The 20,187-nt window shown below is 36.7% G+C and overlaps 4 protein-coding genes across 6 annotated transcripts in view; 2 read left to right on the plus strand and 2 right to left on the minus strand.

Annotated features, from left to right (window-relative positions):
• galt (galactose-1-phosphate uridylyltransferase) overlaps window positions 1–2,037 on the minus strand; it is a 29,824-nt gene extending 27,787 nt beyond the window's left edge. Inside the window, exons 1-4 of one of the 2 annotated variants that reach the window (XM_055040733.1) lie at window positions 1,677–2,037; window positions 703–872; window positions 389–464; window positions 221–269 (exon numbers count right to left, since the gene is read on the minus strand). In XM_055040733.1, coding sequence (XP_054896708.1) covers window positions 221–269; window positions 389–464; window positions 703–872; window positions 1,677–1,713 — 332 coding nt within the window. In that variant the 5' untranslated portion in view covers window positions 1,714–2,037. Of the gene's footprint in view, window positions 1–220; window positions 270–388; window positions 465–702; window positions 873–1,336; window positions 1,445–1,676 lie in introns of those variants that run through there. The other variant, XM_055040734.1, reaches the window with a different exon arrangement.
• Window positions 2,038–2,885: 848 nt separating this feature from the next.
• sigmar1 (sigma non-opioid intracellular receptor 1) lies at window positions 2,886–7,729 on the plus strand. The gene is made up of 5 exons (XM_055040735.1): window positions 2,886–3,101; window positions 3,217–3,268; window positions 4,355–4,503; window positions 4,627–4,719; window positions 5,855–7,729. The coding sequence occupies exons 1-5, from the start codon at window positions 2,957–2,959 to the stop codon at window positions 6,082–6,084; spliced, it is 669 nt and encodes a 222-aa protein (XP_054896710.1). The 5' UTR covers window positions 2,886–2,956; the 3' UTR covers window positions 6,085–7,729.
• Window positions 7,730–8,386: 657 nt separating this feature from the next.
• On the plus strand, window positions 8,387–15,642 carry katnal2 (katanin p60 subunit A-like 2). Its single transcript, XM_055040736.1, has 16 exons — window positions 8,387–8,529; window positions 9,631–9,701; window positions 9,826–9,989; window positions 10,106–10,139; window positions 10,244–10,322; window positions 10,406–10,504; window positions 10,843–10,908; window positions 11,045–11,122; window positions 11,953–12,051; window positions 12,803–12,866; window positions 13,382–13,500; window positions 13,912–14,003; window positions 14,118–14,228; window positions 14,470–14,632; window positions 14,761–14,863; window positions 14,948–15,642. The coding sequence occupies exons 1-16, from the start codon at window positions 8,479–8,481 to the stop codon at window positions 15,085–15,087; spliced, it is 1,533 nt and encodes a 510-aa protein (XP_054896711.1). The 5' UTR covers window positions 8,387–8,478; the 3' UTR covers window positions 15,088–15,642.
• Window positions 15,083–19,685, minus strand: hdhd2 (haloacid dehalogenase-like hydrolase domain containing 2). 2 transcript variants are annotated; one of them, XM_055040738.1, is made up of 9 exons: window positions 19,621–19,685; window positions 17,479–17,588; window positions 17,266–17,368; window positions 16,914–17,019; window positions 16,693–16,777; window positions 16,315–16,480; window positions 16,018–16,068; window positions 15,710–15,773; window positions 15,083–15,441 (listed from the first exon to the last, which is right to left on the minus strand). In XM_055040738.1, the coding sequence occupies exons 2-9, from the start codon at window positions 17,577–17,579 to the stop codon at window positions 15,338–15,340; spliced, it is 780 nt and encodes a 259-aa protein (XP_054896713.1). In that variant the 5' UTR covers window positions 17,580–17,588; window positions 19,621–19,685; the 3' UTR covers window positions 15,083–15,337. The 2 variants fall into 2 exon arrangements, with proteins under 2 accessions (XP_054896713.1, XP_054896712.1); XM_055040737.1 differs by having other exon boundaries at window positions 19,626–19,663.
• Window positions 19,686–20,187: the final 502 nt, after the last annotated feature.

Raw genomic sequence — 20,187 nt, forward strand, 5'->3', positions numbered from 1 at the left:
GTGTGTACAGAGAATGAAGGAAACTATTCCAGAGTATAACAGAGATTTGCAAACAAGTTTTTCACATTTTACAAGATTATACTATTTTTTACTATTTTAATAGTCTGGTAATAAACCAATTTCTTTCGAACAAAACTGAAATGTTGCTTTAAAATTTAAATAACTTGGCTTAGTATTAAGAAGGTATAGTAATACAACTACTTGTGTACTTTTCTCTTACCAAACACCTCTGGCGGCTTTCGACTGGAATAGCGGATGCTGATCTGATCCTAAAGACCAGAAAAACATCTTTTTAGGACATGAAGATATTTCAACAATAAATAAGAGCAGAATTCTTGCTTGCAATTTGTAATATTTGGTAACATATTGCTTTAACACAAACACTCACCAGGATCTGGAGCATCAGGCTGAAGAGCAGGGAAGTCATTTTCAAACACAAAAGTGCTGTCATAGCTGGGATTTACCTGGAACACGATGAACACTCAAATGTAAGAAATGAGTCAGATCAGGGCTAACAACAGCCTTGTGGTACATAAAGTCATGTAGGTCCTTGTATCTGAAGAAGGGAGCATGATAAGCTTTGTTATTTCTGAAATTATAATTGAATATCATTTTAGAGACCTAAATATTCCTCTTAGGACCCTGGCAGTCAACATTTCAATTTGTTTTGAAACCAGTTCTTATTTAAGGTAGTCTTCCCACCTCTCCATTGGCTCTCGTGTTGCCGGGGCAGAGTGGGTTGCGGGGATCATATCTAGGTATGTGCTCCTCAGGTGGTTTTTCTACCTGCCCAGCCCAGGGTCTCTTCATGCGGTGGGCCGAAACCAGGACCCAGCTGTCCCTCAGCGGGTTGTAACGCAGATGCTGATGCTCTGGTAAAAATAGAACAGATAAAAAAAAAAAACATAAAGGAATGTCAAGGGCAGAATTTGTCATCTGTGTAATACCATTCTCAGTATCACAACTTCATCTTGATCAACTTCATCCCGCTTAAGTTCTCGCTTGTCATCTTGTTGGAAGCTATTTTCGGCCTCAAACATACCATACATATTCTGTTTTTAACTCCATAACCTGAGTGTTAATAGGAACACGGCTTTCAATTGTGTTCCTTTTAGCTCAGACGAGCTTTAATTTTCATGCTGGAAAATACATGCCATCATCACAATGCCTCCACCACCATGCTTCACTGTGTCTACTTTGGTTCCCCTCTGACCTGACAGAGTACGTTCTTGCATGAGTTTCCTGTTTCAACAACACAGCTTGTAGTGAACTTTTAAGGTGCTTTAATGTTTCAGATTAACTAGAAAGATTTCTAACCAATAGAGAAGACTCTTACCTTCCTGAAAACAGACTAAATGTAAGCGACGTTTTGATGAAACCCATCAAAACAGCCATTCAGGAGCAAAGCTGCTGATATCGCAACTTGCAGATATAAAAACAGGAACTCGAGTCACATGAAAGCCAAGCTGACTGTGTGTATATTGTGAAACCATGCTGCAGGCTGAAGCACTGTGATACGTTTGCTTCAGTGTTTTACCCGCTGAACAGGAAAAACAAACATTCACGTTGGGATAAACTGGAACAGCAGTCATATAGTCTGTTGTAAACAAAGTCCTCAGCATGATATCCTGAATGAATCGACTTCACAATGAATCGGTGCCAATGTCCGAACGTACCTTTGGGATCGAAAATGAGATCTTGATTCCCGCTCATGATCTTCCTTCTCTTTGATAACTCTCTGCTCGGTGTTGAACAAATGAATCATAAACTAGTTGTGAACTTTAGCATGGTCCCACAATGTCAACCACTATCCTTTTAGCCTATGGAGGAACAGAAACGGAGAAAAGGCGTTCCGTTCGCGACGGATCATGAAACACCTGAAACACCTGAGGGTTTCAGTAGAAATAAGCGACTAAAAGAGACTACAAGGACCGAACAGAGCAAACAATGTAGAAAATATAACATGCAGTTGTTATGTCCCTATTCTTAAAATATAAACATCGATTTAAAACCTTTTTTACGGTTTTGATTGTTTTCTGGCAACCTTGCAGCAGACCCGCCCACTATCTATGGGTCGGTCGTGGTTGAGCCGACTCAGTGTACCGACTCGTTTAAGTGAATGATTGGTCCGCAACAGACTGGATGCGTCTGTGTTAAACATCAATTATGATTGAAAATGTGACAAATGTGTACCTAATAACTTAAATTTGAGATGGTCATTATGATATTTACTATCAATCAAAGTTTAGCCAATATGTAGTTGATCAAGCCAATCAATACTTGTGTCCCTGAATCTTCTTCATCTTTGGCAACCCCTTCTATCATTACAGCATTATAACAGCAACCTTGTAAATTACAGCAAAAATAAATATGTGTCTTCTTCAAGTGGTGCTCTGGAGGGCATTCTAGTAAGTATGAGGTTAGATGAAATGCAGGGATTTGACCTATTTTAGTGAAATATAATCTGTATATTTCAATAAATATGCAAGTGCAGGCCAATTTCTATCTCATTCAGTTCCCAACTCCTCACTGGTACTGCGCTAAATAGCCTTTAGATCTTGTCTTATTATATCATAAAATAAAATAAAAAAAGCCAAAATCAATATAATCACAATAAAAGGCAATGGAAAGTCCAGATGTCCAGATGTGTTGGAACAATGATATGATATATGATATGATATGATATACTCTTATGGGTAAAGTTTCTCAATATCAGAAATCGTTTCAAGCAAGGAGCTGATCGAGAATTGAAAGTTCTCAGCCAGATGAACCGAATCCTCGAGAACAATAAGAAGTCCCATCATATTGCGCATGCGACATAATAAGATTTGTGATTGGCCGAGTCGCAATCTCTCGCGCTCACGTGACAAGGAAAAAGCAACCAGTTAGCAACCTGTCTGCACGCATGTAGTCTAACCTGCTGCACTCTGTTTGCCTGGGAGTTTTGTTTGTGACCATGTCTTTTACTAGAAGGTTTTGTAAACTGTTAGTGTTCTGTACGGTCATTGTTGTGGTTGTGCTGCTACTGCGGTACTGGATGGCCTCAAAGAAGTACGTTTTTAGTAATGAAGAGGTCGCTATGTTGGTCAAACAATATGCAGGTAAGTTGCCTTTTGAGTGCAAATGAAAGTTGAGTTCTGTTGCGTTTTATTTCGGTGAGTGGAACTGGACGTCCAAAGGCTCTAAATTGCATCTATTTTTGCTGGGACTCTTCAGGGCAGGACCATGAGCAAGCTTTCTCCAAAGTGGTGGTGGAACTTAGAAAGAGGTAACATTGCAATGTTTGATAATACTTCCTTATGTCACAGAGTGAATCTAGATTGTTAAATTGGGACATTTACCTTCAAATATCCCTCCGCTTTAAGTCTAATATCAGGCAAATTATACTTCCAGATTGCACTAAATGAAAGTGTTCCAAATCCTTAACAGAAACAAATTAATATCAGTTTTCGTCTACAAATTATATGACTCTTTCAGTATTGTACAGATGAGTTATTTATTTGTACTGTAAAGGTTAAGCATGTTTTTTATTGTCTATTTAAAACCAAAATGAGTTTTTAAAATGGCTCCTCTTTTTATCACCTATTTATGTTTCCAACATACCGTATAATAAATCACAAATTGTGCACATTATATTCTTGATTCCACATTATTTCACTGCTACAACTGTTTTCAGTAGGGTGATCACCATCCTATCTCTATGTTTTGAGGTTTGGTAAAAGGCTTTTACTCTGAGAGAAAATAGCCAAGAAATAATAATCAAACTTGGAAGAACAGGAAAATATTTTACTTGGTGATTGCTTTCGAAACCTGAGCATGCAAACATATTTTAATGCTGCAGGCTCCAAGTTGAGGACTAACATAAATCATTTGAAAATAATAGGCAGAATTAAAAAAAAGACCAAAAAGTAAGAATTGGAGACTGCACAGTAAGGGGCAAACACTGTGTTAGAAATACCTTATTCATATTCAAAGAGTTATGCAACTAAGTAATTAAAAAAAATATTTACATGTATATTTGTGCATATAAAAACTACAGAAGACCGTTTACAGTGATTGGATACTGTCCAAATAACAGCAGGGATGTAAACACTTGAACAAAATACTTTTACCATAAAATTGATAAATTTCTTCATCCATGTAACGTGATGCTGCTACCAGCATAATTAATTAAGATTGTGAGTTGAGGTGAATGTGTTTTTTTTCCACATCTGAGGGTGAAACAAATATACACACTTCACTTACATTTGTTAAACCAGATCTGAAAAAAAGTCAAGGGATATGAATAGTTTTGTGAGATTCTGTAGTTTATTTTACTATAGCATTTTTGTAAGGCCATGTGTGTGTAAACCAGGTATCCGGGTCACATCCTACCAGATGAGGACTTGCAGTGGGTGTTTGTGAATGCTGGAGGCTGGATGGGCTCCATGTGTCTCCTCCATGCCTCCTTCACAGAGTACTTGTTGCTGTTTGGTACTGCAGTGGACACTGGAGGACACTCGGGTAAGAAACCATGAGGTTACATTAATCTCCCTATTTTTCTTCTTTTTTTTTCTGAATTGTTGAGACTTTTCTAGTTTTCAAACGTTGCAGCTTCATTTTTTTGACGTTTCCCGTTTGAGTCAGGTCGATACTGGGCGGAGATCTCCGACACCATCATCTCAGGTACTTTCAGGCAGTGGAAGGAGGGGACCACCAAGAGTGAAGTGTATTATCCAGGTAACGAAGTGGGAGATTTAAATCCACATATCTGTAATGGATTTGTAGCGATAATAACTGTACAGGAGATCTCAAATATGTACACACCCATGATGAAATGTTTTTGCAATCTAATAAAATGAGCTCATTATAAATAGTTTTAAAGCTTTTTTTTCGAACTGCAATGACGCATATGTTCTGAAATTTAAAAAATCAGTGTAGAAGTGTGTAATGGACTGGCAAAACAAATGCTTAAGCTTTTGGGTCAATATTGTGGAAAAAGACATGCCAAGCATTGTTTGGTGGAAATCACTGTGAGGTTTATTTTATACCATCTACATCATATGAGAGTCAAAACCTCATGAAAAGGTCAAATTAAAACTTTTAATTTGGGGTTCTGTGTGGAGTCAAAGTTGGCAATATCAACATGATGACAACTTTGTCATGTCAAGATGGCTGTAACAGGGTTCTGTTTTGACTTAGGCAAACAAAAATAACTGGCCAAAGCTGGAGATCACTTTATTGAAATTTATTGCGCTTATCTTCAGGTGATCAAAGAGGAGAAGTGCAGAATATATACAAAGGACGTCCAAGACAGGTTAAAATCAGATAAACAGCAGTACCTTCAGTGCAAGAGTCCATCACCTTCAGTGTGACTTGTCAGGAGTCTAATCACAGACTGAGTCCTTGTGGAGAAGCCCTGATTTTAAAGCCACAGGTTCCGTCCACAGAAAGACCAACCAAGCAAAAACAGCCCTGCTTGAAAATAGAACCGGGAAAATGTTTGAAGCTGAAAATAACAGGTTAGGATGAATATGTTAACTGAAGCAACAACACCGTGTGTGCACCCACAGTGAACCGCATCAGTTTAATCTGTAACAAAAAGTAAATTAGCGATAAATTAGCGATTATATGTTTGTGTGTATGCATGTGCGGGTGTGCCCGCATGTTGAAACAGACTCATAACTAAGTCAATGACATAAAAGTTTTATACCAAGTACAAGGAATCCAAAACAGCAGTGTCTACTGAGCAACTATGTTCTTCAGCTAATTCCAAAACATTTATTTGTTGGTACTTGCTCTTCTGATTCCCATTTTATGTGGCTAAATGATCAGTTATTTAATCTTTTTCTACATCCATGCTGTATCCCTTCAGGTGACACTATTGTTCATGAAGTGGGCGAAGCCACGTCGGTCCAGTGGAGCGCTGGGACGTGGATGGTGGAGTACGGCCGAGGTTTCATCCCTTCCACGCTTGGCTTTGCTCTGGCAGACACCCTTTTCAGCACCCAGGACTTTGTTACCATGTACTACACCATCCTTGTTTACCTAAAGGCTCTGATGCTGGAGGCCGGCACACTACTTACAGAGGCTGGAATCTTCTAAGCAACGGAAGATGATCACATACTTCCAGATTGACTTGGGACATCAAAACGCTTTCTGCAGTTTAAATCTGATGAGGAGGAGTTTTTATGCAGAACGTTCTCGGGAGCAAAACTGTGAGATGTAATTAATGACAATCCAGTTTACATACTCTTTAAAATCCTGTTGAACTTATAAATTAACTTCACAAACACAGTTACACTACATCAGATCTTGGAAATCTGTAAAATGGTTGTCACCCCATGCTAAATAATTCCCTGACAGGTCAGACTGCTCAGGTGTGGCAGGTATCTGGATGTCTGGTTTATTGATTTTGAGGCCTTACAGTTTTTGATGCCAAATTTTAGATTATTTGTAATTCATTGTCCAAAACATCCTGAAATCCACAAATTCAAAATATACTGACACAATTAAACAGGAAAACAAAAAATAATCATATTGCTGCTAAGATACCAGTAGCAATCTTGTCATCTACAGTACAATATTTTCCCACATAAACTTGAGCAAAAGGACACAATACTTTCATAATTCAAAAACCAGTTGGGCAAAATGTTGTCGCACTGATCTTCCTGGAATTGTCAAGCTTATCCAGCTGATATTTGCTAGGATATCGAGCTTTAGTTTCAACACTATGACTGTCTGCTTTTCGTGATCATAAATATTTTCAAATTCTTCAACTTGTCATTTTTTGAAAGAGCAGGGAAAAGCGGACATTTTTTCAGGCGACTGATCATCTGTGTGCAGTAACAGGTGGGAGATGGGCAGGACTGGTTTTCCCCATGTGCCAAAAGAACATGGGGAAAACCTTGTTCCCCATGATCAGAATCCTGATCATTCTGGAAGTTTTACATCAAAGGACCATTAAACTGCAGGAATGGTAACATCAATTTTAGCTGATTTCAAAACATCTGTCTTTAGAAACATAAATATACCATGTCACCAGTGACCAGCCCACATAAACATGTATAAATGTCTTGTTTCTATGCACGTTGATGTTCTATGGAGGATCATGGCAACAATCATCCACAGAAACCAGCACCAGGGACGAAAAAATAATTTTTCTCTTTCTGAAAGCAATTTTTTATCAGACTTGATTCTTTCATTTGTATCTGGCCTTCTTGAAAATATTTAAAATCTAGCAAACTATTGTAACTATTTTTGTTCAAACTGTTTGCAAAATAAAAATGCAATTTTCACACTACATTTTTTTAATTACAATGGTAAAAATGTTTTGTTTTTTGTTTTTTTGTCTTCAACAGCAATGTTCAGTTTTCTATGTCCCCTCATGTTCTTGAAGTCTGTCAAATAGTTCATCTGGCAATTTTTAGTTAAACTATTTGTAAGTATGTGCAGGTCGTATCTGTCCCAGCAAACTTTGCACTGTAATCCTGTGCTATTACTGTTTCATTTTTCTACTGAATGTTTTTTAAAAAAAAACATGTAAAACCTTTAGGACTGTAACATTCTGAAGACGATAAGATAAAATTGCAAAGCTCTGGTGTTATTTTGCATCACATCTTTAAAAAAATAAACTTGTGTTGTTTTAAAGTTGAACTATGACTGTATCTGCAGCTGGATTTGTCAACTCTGAGAAACCAGGCTGAATTTATAACCCATCCAAACACTTAATAAAGAACCATTGACGGTACTGTGCTGAATCATTTTACATACATTAACATGTTAACATATTGCTGTACCACTATATTATGTGCAGTTTGCTGATTAAACATTAACCCTCATGGCAGAGGAATAAATCTATAAATTCTGAGGACAGTCAGTGCTATATTTTTTTATGAAATCACCTCTATATAAAAAGTAATCGTAGTGTATGACTGTTACATATATCTTTTCTTCTTTCATTTCCAGTTTAGCAAACTGAGTTCAACTGTGACCTCTCATTGGTTTGAAGAATTTTCTTTGAAATTATAAAATATTTGCAGTAAGAAAGGCCCTGGCTCACCATATGTAGATAGAGGCTAATGTATAGAAGCACCTCATTCCAAATCACCTTTCTGCTTAGTCCTTGTTTCATTCAAAAAAATATACATGGCAAATAATTTTTCTTAAAAAGTAAGTGTACACCATCTTAGTAACAGACTGACAAGATTCATTTCTTTTTCTCTATCTTTAATAGTTACAACTTGGATAAAGTAATTTGAAATTATTTGTGTTAGTAATAAAATGTTCTTGTGTTTTTATAGAGCAAAATAATACATTTTACTGATGAGCTTGAATTGCAAATTACTTCCCGGCGTCTTTTTTGGAAACCTTTGCGGACTTTGGCGACGACAGATGACGTCGCAAATTGCTTAATAATGGTTTTGGTTTCTATGACGTCAACTCAACGTGTGACCACTACAGAGTCTGATAACTAGTATCACTATCACTGTGTTTACGATGGAGCTTTCTTATCAATCCATGAAAATTGCCCACGAAGCTCGGGAGGCTGTGAGTTGATATTCTGCTTTTGTTTGTTGTAGCGTCAGGAAGACAACACGGAGAACATCCTTTAGCTAAAACATCTTTTAGCTAGCTACATAGCAGTAACACTTATAAACTTAGGGTGGGGTAACACGCACAAAAGTCTGAAATTACAGTTTATTTTATTGGCTAAGTATTTGGATATAGGTATGCATTTACAGATGCATGAAAAACTAAACATTTTAAAGTTTGGCAGGTAGCCGTTAAGCTAATTATAAAAGCCACATAAAACGGCGTTGTCTGGTTGCCAAGATACCGTGAAGCATAGTTTTGGTTATTTGTCTCCCCCTGCTGGCAATGTAGCGCTCCCTATTTATTTGCAAATTTGAATAAAGTCAATAGTTTAGCTGTGTTGGGTGAATTTATTTTGAGTATGTTATATATTGAAATATAGCATTAAACATATGTTATATATGTGTGTGTAGAAGGCTGGAAATGTCATAATCTAAACAAAATAACCTAAATAATTGCCAAGATGTGAATTTAAATAAAATTATAGCCGTACTATAAGAGGTAGGCTGATGCTGAAATGAAGCAAATCACATAAAATACATCATGAAATATCACACATACTTTTAACGTGCACAAACAATGTACAATATATAATAATGTATGTACATACATACATTATTCCTATATGTATGTATGGCTGAATACATATAGGAATATTTATTTAAATAAAATTCAAAGTATTTGATTTTCATCAATTAATTTGTAATTATTAGTTTAAAGATTTAAAAATGTAGATAATGATTCATACATTTATTTATCAAACATACTCTTTTTTTTATTATTTATTTTTATCACATATCTAAATATTTACCTTCTGAGGTATTGCATGGTTGCACCTTTTTCCCATCCTATGCCTAGGTTCTGGTTCTTGTCTTTCTTTTACATTGAAAATATTAAGCATATTGAATGAGTAGCTAAGTCATAATGGACTAAAGCAATGTTATCTATGAATGATCTTTGTTTTTCTCCATGAAAAACAATTTTAATGACACATATTGCAATTATGGCGACTGGAGTCCTGTATCCCTGATCCTGCTCATTGTTGCTCTCTTGCAGGATAAGCTGAGGACCGAGATGAGGAAGAAGAGCATTCTTGTTCTCATTTATCAACATTTACTTGGGCAAGGGTCAGTATGTTTTTTGTTGTCATAATTACAGATTTGAAGTTTACAGAAACTCTGATGAAATTAAAAAATTTTTTAGTGATTTTCAATTTGAAATCTAAGATGTGCATTGGTATTTGCCCACCAGATATGCATCTGCAGCACTAACTTTGGATCAGGAGACAAATGGAGGTGTAAAAAAATTTGAGGTTTGTGACAACGTCGATCTGGAGATAGTGCTCATGGAGTACGAGAATTATCACTATGTCAAATTCCAGAAGTATCCCAAACTCATCAGGAAAATAGAACCAGGTGAAAGAAGGCCTCTGTGTGCTGAAGTTACCGTTGACACACATTGCGATTAATAAACTGTTAGATTGCTTCAGCATTAACGCTTTTTTTCCTAATGTGTTTGTTTTTGTGTAAAGGTGAAAACAGTCAGACAAAATGTGCTGTTAAAAAGTGAGCCACCACATCTCTTGAAAACTCATCATTATAAATTCAAGACACAAATGTTTAAATTGTCTTCATGTCCTAACAAGTTAAAATGTCTATTTTGGTCACAGGAGACAGAAACCTCTTCCCAAAATCACCTCATCTTCCTCCCCCCAAACTGGAAATTCAGCCAAGAAAACAACTGCTAATGTAAAAGCATAGCACACTTTACTCAAACAACTCAGATAATTAAATAAATAGATAACAAATAACTTATGTAAAATCTTTCATAGGAAAATAGCACCCCTGTAACACCAGAGTCATTGGATTTAGGGTTCAACACATTCTCCATCAAAAGTGGGCCTGCTGGCGAAGCTGCTTCAAGCAAAAAGGTAAAGAGGAAGTCATAACTCAAAGGATTCTTCAGGGATTGACAATACATCAGCTTTGTTGTTGACATACTTTTCATTTTAAAATTTAAGAGGGCTGATTCAGGCAGAATTTGTTGTGTCATAGTAAACATGAAATAAATATCTTATATCTTATCTGAATCAGAGAATTAGTTTTGAGGCCAGTCAACTTTAACAACACATTCAGCCTTTCTGATGAATGTTTGAAAATTCCCAGGTGAAATTCTGCCAATAAAATGCTGTTTTACATAGGATTTTATGAAAGAATTCATAAATGTTCTACCAGTATTCATTAAAATTTATATTGCCTTTGTCATCAGATGGGTGATGGGAAAGGATCAATCCATGATGTTTTCAACGGGTCAGTTATCAACTCAGACCATATGGTAATTACACACCACAGAAAAACCAAAGTAAAAGTCAGTCACATCACCATAAAACTGCAGTTTAATTTTGGTTATATACTGTATAATGTGTTTATAAGGAAATGCAGCTATATGTTTTTTTTTTTTTATGTTGCAGGAGCGGTTGCTGAAGCCCCTCAGTGGCTTTTCTGGGATTAGTGGTGAGATGAGGGAACTTGCTGCAATCATCAGTGAGGTGCAAAAACACAGATACAGAGTCAAAATTATACATACAGTCTCAGATACATACACAGATTCCACTAATATCTACAGAAGTGCTCCACTTTCCATCTGGTTTACACACATTCTTTAGCCATTAACAAGCTGCTGTCATCACTGGCCAAGTTTTTGCAAACAAACAAGAAATTTGACTTTGGTTCCACTTTGCTCTAAATATTAATGTATTTTAAATATAAATACATGTAAAAAAAAAAAAACAATGAATATCACCAAGCTCTACCATTTCACCTGTAAAAGGTCAAATACCCAGACGGTATTATCCCAGAACCGCGTCCATAGAAGTGAAGAGTTTGTGGTTTATCTTCAACTTGCTAGTGAATATTTATCAAGATATTAGTGGGAGTATATGTACAGTAAGTATTTGAACATGTATATTCACCAAGTGGCTTAGTAAAATCTAAAATAAAGTTAAGCATGTGTACCTAATTCTTTGTCATAATAATCACATTTTGCAATAACATATAAAAATACATCTTACAAATTGGAATACTGTGAAAAAGTTACACATTTTTTGTCATTCATTTAAATGATCCATATATTTTATGGACCTGTAAACTGTTAAATGCAGTAGCTTATGTAAATGAATGGTTCTGATTCTGTCCACCAGAGAGCAGTAAAGAGCTTTGCTGTAAATTGACGGATCTGCTGTATTAATGAAGGCCTACTGTTCTATCTATATTACTTAAATGATGCTTCATCTTAAAGGACACCTACTTACCCAAACCTAATTGACCCTCGGTGTCTTCTTCCTAATGCATCTCTCTGTGTATGTGTTCACCCCTAAAGGACATCTATTTGCACAGCCCAAATGTGAGGTGGGAGGACATCATTGGTCTGGAGGATGCCAAGCGATTAGTCAAAGAGGCCGTCGTTTATCCTATTAAGGTGAGGCCGGCACACACCCGCGCCTGGTATTTCGATTTTGAATACATCTCCTTTAGGGGCTTAAAGAGAAGGAGGCCATCGGGGTCAGGTCGCTCTATTAGACTGACATTAAATCTATATCTGGAATCTTATGGCAACACATATACACAGATGGATAGACAGAGAGGGAGGCGGGAATGCACAAACACCGAAGGTCATGTAAAAATTTGCCATAGCCACGCACGTTCACACAATTTTGCCGCTGCGTATAGATAACCGCCGCACACACATTTTTATCATCATCATACAGACCTTTCTCGTGACAACAAATCAGGCTGTCTGCATCCTCTTGACATTTCCAGATGAAGATGAGGACTGATGTGTCCATCTTCTTACATATACAGTGCTGGACTCTTTTATTGAATAAAACCACCTCTCTGTTGCCCCTAACTTCTGTCTCCATTATTATTCATTCTCAGTCTTATAAGGTCAGGGGGATTTGATTTGAGCCTCTTCACCACCTAAAATTCAGACTAATTTGCACCCCGTGGCATTTGGAGCCCTGACTCAGCTTTTCATCTGGCTCAACAGCTTCACTTGCACATAGCTCAGCTTCTAATGGGTTTGCCAAAACGGTGTAGTTAGACAGAATAAATATTGAACAATTGATTGATAGAAGACTTGTGCAGTATTATTCATAGCTTGCTCATACTTACATTAATCACCTTACCCACTTTCGATTCTTGCTTTCTTTAATTCCTCCTCTTCACAGTACCCTCAGCTGTTTACTGGCATCTTATCTCCATGGAAGGGCTTGCTGCTTTATGGTCCCCCAGGTAACACACTCCTACACAGTTTTTATGTCAAAATCCCACTCTGTTCCAAACTCACTTTTCCAAAGGTCTCAGTGGCTTGTTAGTTAATATTACAATATGCATACAAAATTTCACTATAAACGCAAGGTACATACAACATCTCTTAAGTGCCAAGCCTACCTCTAGCTTGCAAAGACCAGTCTGTAAAGAAAAGGACAATGGACAAACTTCTAGACAATAGATGGATGAACAGGTGGATTGTTTGGTCAATAGATCAGAAGATGGACAAAAGGATTAGAGAATAGATGGATGAATTGTTGTGTTGATGGATGTATATATGAATGAGATAGGGTCTGAAATATGGAAGTACATTTTTTTTCTTTCTTTTTATGTCCTTACTTATTCAAACCTGGAAAATAAGGTTTTCTCATCTTCCATACTTTTCCAGAGCTGTTAGGAACCTTATTTTATTATTTTTTCATCCACCATTATGGACTTGATTCAAAACCTCATTGCCATGTCCCTTGTACACAAAGGCACAGGTAAAACTATGCTGGCCAAGGCTGTGGCTACAGAGTGTAAGACGACCTTCTTCAACATCTCAGCCTCTACCATCGTCAGCAAATGGAGAGGCGACTCTGAGAAACTCGTCCGGGTAGGTTGTCACTCAGTATGCATCTCAATGAATTTGAATTTCATCCAGACATTAATTTGATGTAGTTCTATTTAAAAAGAAATGCTTATGTCTGTAATAAAAAAAAAAAAAAAACATGCCAACTTTCTAACAAGATGCTGAGATAAAGCCTTGTTAATAGTCAGCCTTTTGAGGTTTAACCTTCTTGATTTTCTTGAGAGTTTACTGGTTAACTGTTTTCTCTGGATTCACAAATCATCAAAATGAACAAATAAATAAATAAAAGATGTATTTGATAATGTAAAAAGATGACTCCTTTTTACATTATTCAAATGAATTCACTTTTTTATGTATTGAGATGTACATGACACACCAAACATAAGCTGAACCATATTATTTACACCAAGGGTAAACACATTTTCTGTGCTGCAGGTTCTTTTTGAGCTTGCAAGGTACCATGCCCCATCCACCATCTTCCTGGATGAGCTGGAGTCAGTGATGGGCCAAAGAGGAACCACTTCAACGTGAGCTTTGCCACTATAAGTCATCAACTCTGCTGCTATTGGTTTAGGACTGAAAACACTCCCATGACCGAGCAATAGAGATCAGTTCAACGGAAACCAGATGTCTGTGTCCAGGAACGAGCATGAGGGGAGTCGGCGGCTGAAGACGGAGCTGTTGATTCAGATGGACGGGCTTGCAACATCAGAAGACCTCGTGTTTGTCCTCGCTGCTTCCAACCTGCCTTGGTAAAACCACAATATACATTCAGCCAGCTCAGACATAACGTTGGGGAGAAGTTTAAAGCACTGTTTGGTTATATTTTTCTTTCATTTTCGCAACTCTGCACTATTTTATGTTGGACTATCTCATAAAATCCATACAAAATAAAGTCTTAGATTGTAACATTATAAAATATGAACGTTTGCAACATTTGAGATGTTTGAGATTTTTATTCCTACGCATTTGTGACAAAAGCTGTTGTTTCAGGGAGCTGGACCACGGGATGCTCAGGAGGTTAGAGAAGAGGATTCTAGTAGGTCTTCCCTCGTCACCTGCTCGCCAAGCCATGATTTCTCATTGGCTGCCTCCTCTCAGCTTCCTTGGCGTGGTGAAGCTACAGACTAGCTTAGACTACAAAATGCTGGCAGAGGTTTGTCATAGTCAATATCAGCAACATAAATATGATTTTTCATATTTTAAAATAGATTTTGGAATTATATTTTGTCTTGCATTCATTTCTGTTACTTCTGTAAAGTGAATGTTTGTGTGCTGACACAGGAGACAGAAGGATACTCTGGCTGTGACATCAAATTAACATGCAAGGAAGCTGCCATGAGACCAGTTCGCAAGATCTTTGATGCTCTGGAGTCGCATCATAATGGTAAATTTAAAAAGAAAAAAAAACACATTTGTGACTGGAGATCACCTACAACACTTCAGGCTCTTCTGTGATTCTCCTCCACAGGAGACATGAACATGCCCGTCATTGAGCTGGGAACTGTAACAACAGAGGACTTCATGGAGGTTCTAGTGTACACTAAACCGTCGACCCAAAACCTGATGAACAGATACACAATCTGGGAGAAAAAGCACAAGTCAGTTTGATGTCCAGGCTGAAAATATTAATCCAAACTGTTTTTTTGTACTTTTTTTCCATCAGTTGGATATTTTTTCATTGACACTCTGTAATTACTTTTGCACAGACACTGAGAGTCACAGATGCATATTGCTTTTCACAGCCAACATTATTGTTTTTCGAGATGTTTTTCACAGTGCATATGCTTACATTTACGATATTTATTTTAAACAGCTTGATAGTGCAAAATGTTTCATTCTCTTAGCAGTCCATTAGAGCTTATAGCAGATTCTGTAGGATGTGTTCGACGGCATCAGGGAAACTGTCGCATGTCAGGTAAGGAGGTGGGTCAATTTTACTTTCATCTCCATCTCTGTATTTACCTGCAGTGTGAGAAGATGGAATATTATCAGAAAAACAGAAAAAAAAGTTTAAAAATTGTCTATTGTATCCAGAGCTCCCCCTTCTATGTTTGCTCTGTTCACAGCAAGCCGTGTTTCAAGCTGCTTTGAGCTTTGTTTCAACTTCATGTTGCTTGTTCGCCTCTTAAAAACTGAATATATGAGTAAATATGTTAAAGTTAATTTAAAGTTAGTGGTTGTAACAAGAATCATTCCAAGGGGTATGAATAATCAGGAGGACTGAACTCACCTGTTCTAACAAGAATACCCAGCATTCCTACATTCTGAGCCCCACCTACATCATCTCTCGCATCCTGCAGAAAAGGAGACACGAGGGTCACAACTGTGTTGTGCAAGTGGCTTCCAATATGTTTCAATGATATCAGTTTTTACCTAAACTTAATAGATGTTTAAAATATTTTGAATGGTATTACTGAAATGTAGGTGAAAAAAAAATTCCATATGAATCCCATTAAGAGCTTTATGACCATCAAAAATTACATTGAACTTATTTTTGATGTACATGATTATCAGTAACACAGATAGAAATATACTTACATCTCCTATCATGACGGCTTCACTGGGGCTACATCCTAAATCAGACAAGGCCTATTTAGGGGAAATATAAGCAGAATTTCAGATTTCTAAGTTCACTAAGAATTGTAGATAGATAGATTCATGAGTCAAAAGCTAAATTAGCTGATGGATAATAGCATGCAAAGATTGAAGGGCAGACTTCAAACAAATACTCTTTCAGATATATATCATGTAGAGAATTTCCAAAATTAACCAAATCTGAAAATATAACATTATTAGCTGTATTAACCCCCTATATGTACTTATAAAAATGTTTACCTGTATGAAAAACGTCTTTTCGGGCTTTCCCACCACTGTAGCTTTACAATCTGCGGCATACTCCAAGCCTGTCACAAAGGGTCCGGGGCCAAGGGCCAAGCCGTCCTTACGTTTGTAGTAACGAGCCTTATGAATGGCAATAAGAGGAGCTCCATCCAAAATCATTCTGGAAAGAAACATACATGACAAATATGTATAAAACAGTTTTGAAAATAGACGTCAAGATGTGTCAACATATTGACAATTTCTTGATCTGCACGGAGTGTTAATTGACTTCGGTTTTAAAATGTCATATCTTCAAAAAAAAAAAAGCCTGCACTGAGGTACATTAGAATCTGTTTTTGAAATCATCAAGAAGTAGATCTACAATTTCCTCACCTGAAAGCCTGATTGAGAGTCTGGTAGTTGAAATGATCAGGAGCGAGTCCAATGACGACGGCATTTGGTTCCGAAGTGTCGATACCTGCAGACAGAAGGACAGCAGTCTGGAGTAATCTCTATCAGCTCACCTATCAGTTTGTTCAAACTGATATGGACGGATGAGGACCACAACTTTATAAAGTGGAGATGAATTTGTAACAGAATTTTTTCTACGGTACCAGTGAAGTCTTCTAGTGCGCTGTCCTCCACCAGCAGCAGCGGCTTGTGTTGTTTTTGTTCCAACAAACTCCTTGCAGCACTCAGAGACGTGAAGATTTCTTTCTCCTGCACGTTCAGAGAACAAAAGTGCTCCAGATTCACTTTATGTAATGATTTTGAACACTTGTCTTTAAGCAGACTGGACCTTTACAAGGTATTCTACTAAATAAAAACGGTGACATTTATTAATGAAATAGATTTGCTACCTTTAGGAGGTGTTTCAATAACATTCAAGTTTATTGAGATGAACTGATATTTCTTAACTTTCTAAAACTGCACTTTATTACCCACAAACAACGTCTGATATATCACCTGGAGATCAAAGTTAAGTCGTTGCAGTCGCTCCAGTAAGTTCCTCTTACTTTCCTTTGTTGTGTTGGTCACAAACTTCACAGCTACTGATGCCTGCCGTAACCTGGCAGCCCCAGAACAAGAAAAAAAGCCACAATCAAAAGCACATTTAAAAGTTTGCCTTTGTAAAGTGTAAGTAGAGACTTTTCTTTTGGTTTGTGGCGTGTCTCCTACCGGTTGAGGGCGTCCTGCGCCCCGGGCACTGCAGTGTCCTCTACGTGCAGAGTCCCACTGAGGTCTATGAGGACAGCCTTCAGAGCCCGTCGCCCTGCCATGCTGCAGGTCTGAAAAGGAAAAATATAATGTCTGAGATGAGTGCTTCAGCAGAATAATTACATATTTTTGTTATATTGTCTTCTTTTGTGCAAATCCAAAACATTTACAGGGAATGTGGAAATCATTCCCTGTCTTTTACTGTTTTTAAAACAGTAAAAGACAATCCAATATAGCCACAAAACAGAGGTTTGAACATTTTAGATAACACATAAGAGCAGATTACATTTTTTTTGTCATAATCATAATTCTCATCGGTAATGGCAGAATTTATCAGATTATAGAGTTGATCAAAACCCACATTGGCACAAACTGAGAGGATTACTGAACCGGTTCATGTGTGGGGCTCGTGCCTGGATTCCAGATTTGGGTTTTTTTGGTGTTTGAATTTAAACTGTGATCCGTTATTATTTAGACATGTTTGGATTTCTGTCATGTAGTTATCAATTTGATGCTGCAATTAATGCTCTTAATACCTAACCAAAGACCACACGCAGAGATGCTTGATAAGGCCCGGCCACTAAAATCTGTATTTATCTCAACTGATCAACTGAACTGTCATGGAAATGCCAAGCTGACGATAGGTTTATTGTTTGTGTGTATGTGTGGGTGTGTTTGTGCAGTTTCACTGAAAAAAATAATGTTTCTTTCTTATTCTGTTTGCAATATTGTACTCTTATGTACAATAAATCTTATGTATTTTTGTACTTTTTTATGTTTGTAAAAAAAAAACATGAAGTAGGTTTAATTTTTGGATATTTAATTAAATCAGAAGCTTAATAATAAACAGAATCACAGTTGTAAAGGTAAATCTTATAACCCCTTGAGGTTTTTTTTTCTCCTGATTCCAGAATATTTGCAGACATTTAGTTTATTGTAAAAGTATTTACGTGTCTTGACCTTTTTAAAAGCTTTCATCATCCAACCACAAACATCCATGTGCTCTGCTGGAATTGTACATAGCAGACCAATACACAGCAATGTTTTGATCTATACTAAGTTTATGCTCATGCAAAGACGTTTAAACACTGGGTTAATTTAAATTACAAATGTAAATGTATCTGTTTAGATATGTCTTTAATTAATAACTAATTATTATTAATTTAAAATGTCAAGGATTTTTCTTTGAACTGCCTTTTAGTTGAAATGTACTATTTAAAAAAAAGTCTTGAATCTTGAGTTTCTACACCTGTCTGTTGTGTTCTTTCACTTTTATGATGCTCCTTTCTTTCGCTAATATTGTCCAACAAACATCTGAGTCCATCACAGAATACATGCATAATTTGCAAACTTTGATAAAGTGACATCTGAGGAGAATTGGCAATACTGGTTTTATTTTTTACTAGAAGAGCAAACAAGTCTGAATATATGTGAATATCACACTTTTCTTATTTCTATTTGTAAAAAAATAAAAAAGGCATTGTACCACTACACCACTACTTTATAAGTTGTTGCATCACGTACAATCCTAACTGTAGTAATGGGACAAAATATGGTAAAAGTTTGGCCCATACAAATCTGAACACACTGCATGTGTTCAAATCCCATTCCAAGAGGGAAATTTACTGAAAATGGTCTAATAAAAGGAACAAGTCCAAGCTTGAGTTATTTTAAACAAATTAAAAAGAAAAAGACTGCATAGTTTAGGAGATATAGCTCTGCAGAGTTTCTAGAATGTTGAGGAATGACTGGTTTCATGTTTCTGTTTAGTTTAAATTTGTCACAGCAACTATTGAAATAATATAGTGCATATGACGAACGCAGAACTTAAGTACCCAACTCTTGCCAGATCTCCACAGTAAGATGTGAAGAAATTAATAATAAAAGAGTCTCTTATTCTGTCTTCAACTCCTGTTTGTGTCTTCTACCTACACGAAAAACATGGTGCTGGTTTACTTGCAGAGGTAGGAGATTTGTATGGTAGTGACTGAAATCCTTGATATAAATTTCACCACACAATGCTTCACTTTTAATAAATCAAGAAGTCCAAAAACTGACAGCACAAGCTTAGATGGCAAAAAGGCACACAAAAGCAATCTTAACCTTACTGCAGCAGCGGTACTTCTTCCTGTTGACGTCTCTTCTTTTTCGGCTATTTTGCTATTTAGTGCTCTCTGCTGCCCCCTACAAATGAGATGTCGCTTCCTCCGGTAGAATTATTTCAGATTTTTTACATTATGCAGCTTGCTAAACTGAAAACTATTTTGCACGTCACTCACATTTTATTACAACTGCTTCAATTTTGATATTGTATTATTATTATTATTTTTTCTTTCAAATACAGAGCTTTTAATCAGTTAAGAGGGTTAGTCTTAACCACATAATCACCCAGAGGAATAATAAAGAACATATGTGCTCCATCAAACTAACAACCAACAGATGTATCGCATTAGTAGGTCTTTTAGATTTAACATAGATGGGTATTATCAGAGTGATAAAAATATTCCCTGCATGCCAGACAGTACTGATCCTCTTTTTGTCTTACATCCAGAGTGAATAACAGTTGTTTTCAACATTTACTTCATAGTTTTTTGTGTTTTATATTAATTTCTGTAAACAGGATTCCAGGAACCTTATCGAACATTAATTTGTTATGGAAAAATATACAAA

This window comes from Poeciliopsis prolifica, unplaced genomic scaffold (assembly GCF_027474105.1).
Source record: "Poeciliopsis prolifica strain line A6 unplaced genomic scaffold, Auburn_PproV2 SCAFFOLD015, whole genome shotgun sequence".
NCBI lineage: Eukaryota > Metazoa > Chordata > Actinopteri > Cyprinodontiformes > Poeciliidae > Poeciliopsis > Poeciliopsis prolifica.